The following is an 8,828-nucleotide window of genomic DNA, read 5'->3' on the forward strand; positions in this document are numbered from 1 at the left end:
TCCAGAGAAGCATGCGGTGTCCCTGCTCTGCTGTGCTGCTTATGCTGGCGGGGCAGCGCCGGGGGCGGGCATGGCCCTGCCCACCAGAGGGATGGCGGGTCACCTCTGCTGTCCGTCGCCCTCTCTTTGCAGGCCATAGAGATGGGGGAGTTCAGGGGACAGGACGGCTCTGGGCGGAGGGATCCCCCCCGGAGAGGGCCTCGGGCATCCCGACCAGGCTGCAGGGAACTAGGTGAGTGCCTCAAGGGGGCTGGGCTTGGCATGAGGGGCCTGTCGTGACCCCTTGGCCTGAGCTCATTGAGATGCCACCCTCTCTCCCCAGCCCCGCTGAGGGCCCCCCTGGAAGAGGTGATGGCCTGCCAGGACCTAGCTGTCCGACTGTTTGTGGCTCTGTTTGACTACGACCCCCTGTCGATGTCTCCCAACCCTGATGCCGGGGAAGAGGAGCTCCCCTTTCGGGAGGGGCAGATCCTGAAGGTGACTGACTTCCGGCTGACTTTGGGAGCGCAGCTCCTTAGTCCAGCCCCACTGGAGGGGTCCATGCCAGACCCAGGGCACTGCTTCTGGAGCAGATGGTGTGGTGGCCTTGCGACCCTGGCTCTGCCACTGGTGGCCGGGAGACCTTGGGGAGATGACCCCACCCCCGTGCCTCAGTTTCCTCATTGACGCAGCGGGGGCAAGAGCAGAGCCCCCCTCACGGCATTGTTGGAGGATTCAGTGATTTCAGTAGACATAAGGCCAGGAACTGCCTGGCACACAGTGCACCACGATAGTTGGCATGACCCTTTTACCGTTCCTGCGAGTTGCTTAGCGGAGACTTTTTGCTATTGCTCTGCCGAGATTGGAGAGCTCCGCTCCGGGGTGAGCTGGGGGGCGGGGGGGACGTGGGTGAGTGGGCAGCCATAATGCTACTCTTCTGTTTTGTTCTCCGGCTTTCTGTCCCACGGCCCACCAGAGGCAGGTCATCTGCGGCAGGCACAGGTGTGGAGCTCAGGACCTAGGGCCCGGGCAGGACTCCGAATGGCCTCCTGAGAGAACTGGTCTCTCTGTCTCTAGGTGTTTGGTGACAAGGATGCTGACGGCTTCTACCGGGGTGAAGGTGGGGGCCGCACTGGCTACATCCCCTGCAACATGGTAGCAGAGGTAGCGGTGGACAGCCCTGCAGGGAGGCAGCAGCGACTTCAGCGGGGTTACCTGTCCCCGGATGTCCTTGTGGAGGGCTCGGGTAGGACCTGCTGCTGTCCCTCACCTGCCATCCACTACCCTGTTCCAACCCGGTGCCACGCTGAGCGCTGGGCACATCAGGAGTGGCGGGGGCCTCGTTTAGCCAGGGCCCTGTGGAGACAAGGCAGGGTTGGCCTTGCCATGGGTGGCTTGGGAGTCTGTTGTGGAGGAACGGGCCTGCTCAGGGGAATGCTCTCAGGCACCCATGTATGTTGGGTCTTGGAGGGGAGGATGGGCAGTGGAGGAAGGCCCTGAGGAGTCCTGCATGGCCCCGGCCCCACCCTCCCTGCCGCAGTTCACTGACCGTGCTTGCCTTCCTGGAGCAGGCACCGGCCCCTTTGCATGTGCCGCAGCCCGCACAGCTGGGCCTCCCCCGAAGCCCCGCCGCTCCAAGAAAGGTGGGTGAGACCCCGGCCCCCTCAATGCCTGTGGGCGTGTGAGCTGGGTGAGTGAAGGTGCGCTGACCGGCCCTCTGAGGAGTCCTGCATGCAAGTTTGGGGACAAGTAAAGGGACAGGGCAGACCTTCACCTGCTTCCTCCCTCCTGGGGAGGGAGCTTGAGTGTGGTGGGAGTGAGGGGGGACGGGCAGGGGTTTGCTCCACAGAGCCAGAGTGTGAAATCTGTGTGGCCTGAGCATGTCCCTTACCATCCCCCAAACCCCCTCGCCCCCACGTGATCCCCGGGAGCCCACCCCAGCTTTGTGACTGGGGTACCCAGTGTACCCCGCACCACCCCAATCTTGGGTGAGGGAGACAGTGGGAGGGAGGGCTCAGAGCAGCCTTGTTCCACAGCTGAGGTGGAAGGCCCTGCCTAGCCCTTGTCCAGGTGAAAGGCCAGCCCTGGGCCGGGGAGACAGGGCAAGAGAGCTAGGCCAGCAGTCACTGCAGGAGCTCCCAGGAGTCAGGTGGTGGTAAAAGAGTCAGCAGGCCTCCAGGGTGGGTGGCGGAATCTAGAGAGAGCCCTGAGCCTGCCCGCCCCTCTCTTGCAGGGCTCCCTCCCACAGGCCCCCCCCAGGCGGGCTCTGCTGGCCTGAAAGCTCCTCGAGCTATGGTGGCAGCATTTGACTACAATCCCCGGGAGAACTCCCCCAACACGGACGTGGAGGTATATGCCCGCAGACAGAGCCCACGCGAAGCGGGGCATGGGCAGGGCCTCTCCACTGACCCCTGTCCTGGTCTCCACAGGCAGAGCTGCCCTTCCAGGCCGGGGATGTCATCACTGTGTTTGGGGGCATGGATGACGACGGCTTCTACTATGTGAGTGCGTGGGGGGTGCTGGGGGAGGATTTCCTGATGACACCCCCATAATAGTGCTGTTTCCCTCGGGGCGGGGGTGGGGAACTTCCAGCCCAATGGGGCAGGGCGGGGTGTGGGGGGGGCAGGCCTCAGGAGGCGCCTCTGTCTCACCAGCATCTCCTCCCTAGGGGGAACTGAACGGGAAATGGGGCCTTGTGCCATCTAACTTCCTGGAGGGTCCCAGGCCTGAGGTGGGCAGCCTGGACAGGGAGCGTCAGGTCAGTGGGGAGCCAGGCTCCCAGTCAACAGTCTGGTCTCTCGGCTGGGGTGGCGGTGGGCTGGGGCCATGCCGTGGGAGGGGGCAGCTGGGGCTGTAACAACGTGAACACTGCCCCAGGACCGTGGTGTCACCGGCAGGGGTGGCTCTCTCCCAGGAGCTGGGAGCTGGGGTGCATGCCCCTGTCTGCAGAGCGGGGCGTGGCCGCAACACTGACCCCATCAGCCACACCCTGGCCAGGGCAGCATGGGCGTCTGGGGATGGGGGTCCAGGCCCTCCCTATCCCTGCTGTATCCGTGTCTCCAAAGTGTCCCCCCATCCCGTGGCCTCAGAGTTTAAAGCCAGTTGCCCAGCAAGGACTGAGTCTTCAGGTCCCGTCCTCAGCTCTAGCCCCCCTCTAGCCCCTGGAGGGGCGGGGCGGCCCTAGCCGGGAAATCTCTGAGCTGCCGTTGTGTACTGGTTACAAATGCAAGCGATCTCAAAGTGGCCCCCCCCCCCTGCTCTGTGGCCTGGTGACTGGTGGCGGCCGGCGGGCGGGTCTGTGGGTAACCCGTCTCCTCTCTTTGTTCCCTGTGCTCAGAGAACGAGGAGGCGAAGAGTCCAGTGCTAGAAGGAGATATAGATATATGTAGAAAGAGCGCCATGTAAGTGGGGGGAATGGCCCCCCTACATCTCACACAACCTCCCCATCCCTCTCACCACAACCACACAGGACACCCCTGCCTCAGACCCTGAGCCCAGCTGCCTCTGCTTGCTCCTGTCTTGGGGGTGGAGGGGGTATCTGGCTCTTGGCTGGATCCAGGTTCTCCAACCCTGGCTTGGCGCCCTCTGCCCCCACTCCCGGGCAGTTCCAGGGGTCATGGGAATGCGTAATTCACCCTAGTATGTGAGGCCTCTCTCATACTAGCTGGCTCCTCCTGCCCTGTAACACACTCCGCTTATAGACGCTTGTGTGGCTGCCCTCACACTCATGTGGCTCGTCTGCGTATCACGATGCATCATAGACACTGTGCTATGTGATTATTATTGGTGACACAAAGGTGACTCTGTGAGCTCACCAGTAATCAGGCTCCCTCCACCCCTTTCTTCTGCATCATGACCAGGTCGGGGGATCATGCATGCCTTTACTGCCAGCTCTCCTTTTCCTTGTCTTGGGATGGAAGGGAGAGCTCGACTCACTGGAGTCCCTCAAAGCCCCCAAACCACTCTTCTCTGGGGCTCAGGGAGCCCCTCCTTGTGCTTTCCCAGCAGCCCCTCCCTTCTGGGGAAGGGTCCCTGGGAGCGAGTAAAAAAGGGGGGCTTTCCCAGCCTGCTCCTGAAGGCCTGGTCAGTTGGCGGTTGTCCCAGACCTCTGTGGGCAGGTCTTGCCACATAACCCAGGGCCTTGGGGTAGGTGAGGCCCCAGGCCATGTTCTCAGTTCCCTGCGTCTGGTCCGGGCCCTGTAGCTGACTGGCTGAGAGGTTGCCGTTTGGGGGTGGGGTGGGGGAGAGCAGGGGGAAGGAGGACACAGGGGCTGGCCAGGGCTCGGCTGTAGTCGGAGCTGGTAGGAGCTGGAGTTCCCGAGGAAGCGCTGAGGGGGGAGGAGGGTGGGTGGGCCTGATCCACGACCTGAGTTTTCTCCTGATCCATGGTCTTGGCAAGGGCCAGACCTCACCCTCCACCCCCCCTTCCCCTCCCAGTGGCTCCACTCGCTGAAGGTCCCCGGGCTGGGCAGGGCTACCGATGAGGCACTTTTGACATAGTGTTTCCTCACTGGGCTGCAAACCACCAGGGCAGCGCTTATAACCACAGCTCCTCGGGAGAAGGACACACATGGGAAACCCGCAGGGCGTTCTAACCTGCCCTAAAGGGTTGCTTGTAAGTCCAGAACCGCCTCCAGAGCAGTGAAAACCATAGAGGCTCCGTTGGAACTGGTCTTGGGCCTCGCTTGACTGGGAGGGGAGAACCTGCAAGAAGGTGGAGCCGCCAATTCCCCAGGGTCAGGTTCTGAGACCTGGGAATTGAGACAGAGAGGGGAGGGGCTTGCCCCGCATTACAGGTCAACAGCAGGGCTGAGAGTGTCAGGTTCGTCTCCCAGCTCAGGGCTCCCTGGCTCAGCCGGCTGCCTCCTCTCTGCTCCGAGTGTTGGTCCCGGTGGGATAGAGCAGGGGCCTCGGGCCTTGGGCTCTTACTGCCTCATTCTGGGAGATGGGAACCCACTTGTGCATGAGTTTGCGAGGAAGAAGCCAGGGGACGGGGCGGGCCTTCACCTGCCCCCGTTCTTTCCTATTCCAGGATGGGGCCAGCACAACACCAGAACCCCAGGCCTGGCCCAACGCCCTCAACCCTGGCGCCGCCTCCAGGACTGAACTCGGGGAGCCACAGGGTCCGAGTGAGAAGATTCGGGGACTCCTCTCCAAGGGGAAGCAGTTCCTCAGGAAACTGGGCTCTGGGAAGAAGGAGTGAGACTGGCCCATCTGACAGGCAGAAGGCCCCGAAGCTCCCCAGAGACCCCGGCAATCTGCCCCGACTGGGTCCGTGCCTCCCCTTGCCCAGAGTTAATACTGTGGCACCTACATGGGGAGCAGAGAGCCATGGTGAAGGTCAGAGCTCGATGGGCCTTGACGATGGGCCCTCTTGAGGAGCACCTTCCTCTTACAGCAGGAGAAGCCGTGGCCCGGGAGGGAGTCACTCTATCAAGGCTTCCAGACCGCAGCCACAGAGTCAAAGCTGCCAGTGGAACGGCTGCCTCCTAGCCCAGGGCGTCTCCACCACACTGCCCGGGTGGGGAACAGCTGTTCTCTCTGGCGGCGCTGGCTCTCCTTGGCTCTCAGCCCCACCGACCTGTCTTCCCACCTGGACCCTCCCCAGCCCCGCCTTCCCCGCCGGCAGGAGGGAGGAGCCCTGTAGATATGTACATACGCAGTGCCTCAGCCCAGCTCCCTGCATCTCGCTTCCACCGCACAGGCCCCTCGAAAGGAGAACGGCCATGCCATGCCAAAGCGGGCCTAACCCGACCCGACCCATCGTGCTCCACCCCTCCTTGCCAGCCCGGCCCCCTGCCAGGTCAAGTCCCAAAGGCGCAGGGGCCCTGGGGCAGAGAGCAGGAGTTGGTTTGCCTTATTTTGCTCATCGGATTCAACTTCTCTTTTGCATCACTTTCCTCTGGCCCCACTGAGTCCGGGGCTGGGGGGAAGGACAGACATATGAAGCTATTTTCATACATTCCCTGTTTAGAATGGGGTAGGGGGTCCCCACCCGTACCTTAACCACCGACCCCCACCCTCTGGCTGGGTGAGTGTCGCTTTGCATGTGCCCTTTGTTGTGACGAGAGATGGTTCGACTGAGTCTCCACTTCCACCCTGGTCTCCAGAGGTGCGGAATGGTGGGGGCCTTTGTTTTAAAAAAGACATTTTATTATAATAAAGTCTATTTTCACAAAACTGATGCTGGACTCTCTCTGGGGCAAAGGACTTTGGAGGGGTGGCTGACGTCAGAAGCCAGGAGTTACATGCAAGGGGCAGCTGGGACGACGCTGTGCTCCACACCGAGAGGACCCAGCAGGTCTCGACTTCCCCTTTCCTAAGAAGAAGGGTTAGCTGTCTGAGCCCCGGTTCCAGGAACAGGTATTTGGAGTTGAGGCAGAAGAGCCTGGGAAAGGGAAAAGGAACATAGGGTGCATGAACTGACCGCACGATGCCATCCTTCTTCCCCGAGCCCAAACCCATCGATAGAAGATATGTCAGAGAAGCAGAACAAACACCACACGCAGGAGAGGGGCCTCTCGGGCTAGAAACGGCAGGCTTTCAGAAAAAGTTGGGAAGCCGTTGGGAGATCGTACTCAGAAACCTCAGGGCGGGATAGAGGGGTCGTTCTGCTGCTGCGTGCCTAGAGGTGGTCAGACAAAGTAGCAAGGGTCCCCGTGGGGCACCAACGAATTCAAACAACTGCCAGAAATTCAAGCCAAGTTCAGAAAAGGATGTAGAATGAGGGATCTCACTGCTGACAGCAGATAGATTTTGGCTGGAAGCAAGAATGCTAGAAAGATGCTTCTCAGTGTTTTACTGTGGAGGCAATGGCATTTGACTGTGCGTCACAACAAATTACAGGTAACAGCGGAGAATGGGAATCCAGAACATGTAATTGTTCTCCCACAGAGCCTGTGCCTAGACCAAGAGGCAGTCGTGGGCACAGAATGGGGATACGACATGGTTTAAAATCAAGAACAGAAATACTGAGGGCCTCAAATCAAGAGACGTGCCTAAAACCAGAGGTGTGGCCTCTCACCTTGCTTATTCAGTCTGCATTACGAGCGACTAACCGGAGAAACTGAACGAAATGAAGAAGCTGGCAAGACGCGCTAACAACTTGCAAAACGCAGAGAACACACCCTTGCTTTCTGAAAGAGGGGCCTCGAAGACTTACTGATGGAGATGGTCAAAGACCACGGCCACCAGCACGGATGACACCTCACCACGAACACGCAAAAATCCTCACCACCAGATCAAAAATCACAACAAATGGAGAAATATTGATATTTCCGGGGATTTAATTTTACGTAGCTCCACAGTCAAAACATCAAACGGCAGAATGCACTGGGCAAACCTGCAAAAGATCCCTTTAAAGGCGTCAAAGATCCCGTTAAAGCAGTCAAGAGCAAAGAGGCCGCTTTGAGAACGAAGGTGCGCCTGTTCAAAGCCACGGTGTTTGCAGTCTCAGGGAAAGCTGGACCATAATAAGGAAGACTAGATTGATGTGTTTTATTATGGTGCTGCCAAAAGATATGGACTATATCAGGGCTGCCCAAAGAACGAACAAATCTTCCGGGGCAGAAATGCAACCAGGATGCTCCTGAGAAGCGAGGAGGGGAGGCACCCTCTGTCTTCCTCAACCTGCTTGCTTTGACTTCCAGGGTCTTTCACAGATGCTCCTTGCATTCTGCCCAGGTTTTATGACTTCCTTCATGGGGGGAGAGCATGGGGAGTGCGCTTATTCCGTTTTACTGGAAACTGGAGCCTCTATTGGGATTTTCATTGGAATGACATTGAACCAATTGATCAATTTGGAGGTGAGTTAGTTAATTGTGCCAACCTGGCCCATAAACACATGTGGGGTTAATTGAAGGGCAGAGGGATAAATGGCTTGGTGAGCCTCGCCTTTCAAGTTCTCAGGTCTCTTGCTTTCTGATGGTCGCACCAGGGTGCAGCTGCCTTAGCAGTTCCCTGCTTCAGGTGGCAAGGCTCACTTCCTGCAAGACATCCCCAAGGAGAAGCTGCATGGACCTACCCCGATGCAGCCCTGGCTGCTGGAGCAGCCATGTGGAGACCCCTGCCAGCGCTGAGATGTTTACACCTTCACTGACTTGGCTTTCCTCCTGCAGTCGGCATCATTGCGTCTGCTTTGTGAGATGGAGGAGGACTTTGTGGATTGGTGTTGGACATATGGGTTAATGTTGGACTAGTGGCCTTGGGCAGCACTGGGTTGGGATGTTTTCTTGATGCACAGTTAACCTTTATATAAAACTCTCTCTTTTACATGAGTTTCTGTGGATTTGTTTCTCTAAAGTACCCAGACTAATACAGGAGGCAGCTGACAATACTGAGTCTCCTGACTCTGACTAACGGGCTTCTCTTCACTTAGTTCGGTCTTCTTTAATTTTTTCTTTACTATATCTTGTAGTTTCCAATAGTGATCTCGCACATCTGTGGTCAGATGTATTCATAAGAGTTTTGCATTTTGATGTCATGATATACCATGATTATATATGATCTGACTGAAGCCATGGTTTTTCAGGCACCTTATATGTACGTGAAAGTTTGACGTTGAATCAATCAGCAAGACGAAAGACCAATGGAAGCGTTTGCAAGATGGTGCTGGAGAAGAATATCGGAAGTCCCGGACTGCCAGGAGAACAAGCGAATCCGTCTGGGAAGAGGGGCAGCCAGAATGCTCCTCGGAAGCAAGGATGGCCAGACTTCCTCTCAAGGACTTTGGACATGTGAGGAGGAGAGGCCAGTCCCTGGAAAGGGACATCGTTCGTGGTCACGAAGAGGACCAGTGAAAAAGAGGACAGAGCACTTTACCCGTTAGGCATCTCCACGCACCGGTGTCC

General features: G+C 58.3%; 1 protein-coding gene across 3 annotated transcripts in view; it reads left to right on the forward strand.

The window, feature by feature from the left end:
• TSPOAP1 (TSPO associated protein 1) overlaps positions 1-6,163 on the forward strand; it is a 25,291-nt gene extending 19,128 nt beyond the window's left edge. For 2 of the 3 annotated variants that reach the window (XM_045299577.1, XM_045299576.1), the window contains 8 exons: positions 133-232; positions 323-477; positions 1,057-1,225; positions 1,551-1,622; positions 2,213-2,328; positions 2,409-2,480; positions 2,648-2,737; positions 5,012-6,163. In XM_045299577.1, the coding sequence (XP_045155512.1) occupies positions 133-232; positions 323-477; positions 1,057-1,225; positions 1,551-1,622; positions 2,213-2,328; positions 2,409-2,480; positions 2,648-2,737; positions 5,012-5,182 (945 nt within the window). In that variant the 3' untranslated portion in view covers positions 5,183-6,163. Of the gene's footprint in view, positions 1-132; positions 233-322; positions 478-1,056; positions 1,226-1,550; positions 1,623-2,212; positions 2,329-2,408; positions 2,481-2,647; positions 2,738-3,316; positions 3,381-5,011 lie in introns of all 3 variants that reach the window. The other variant, XM_045299575.1, reaches the window with a different exon arrangement.
• Positions 6,164-8,828: the final 2,665 nt, after the last annotated feature.

The sequence above is a fragment of the Echinops telfairi genome, unplaced genomic scaffold (assembly GCF_000313985.2).
Source record: "Echinops telfairi isolate 266 unplaced genomic scaffold, ASM31398v2 ScPeMD7_7458;HRSCAF=8496, whole genome shotgun sequence".
In the NCBI taxonomy this organism is placed as follows: domain Eukaryota; kingdom Metazoa; phylum Chordata; class Mammalia; order Afrosoricida; family Tenrecidae; genus Echinops; species Echinops telfairi.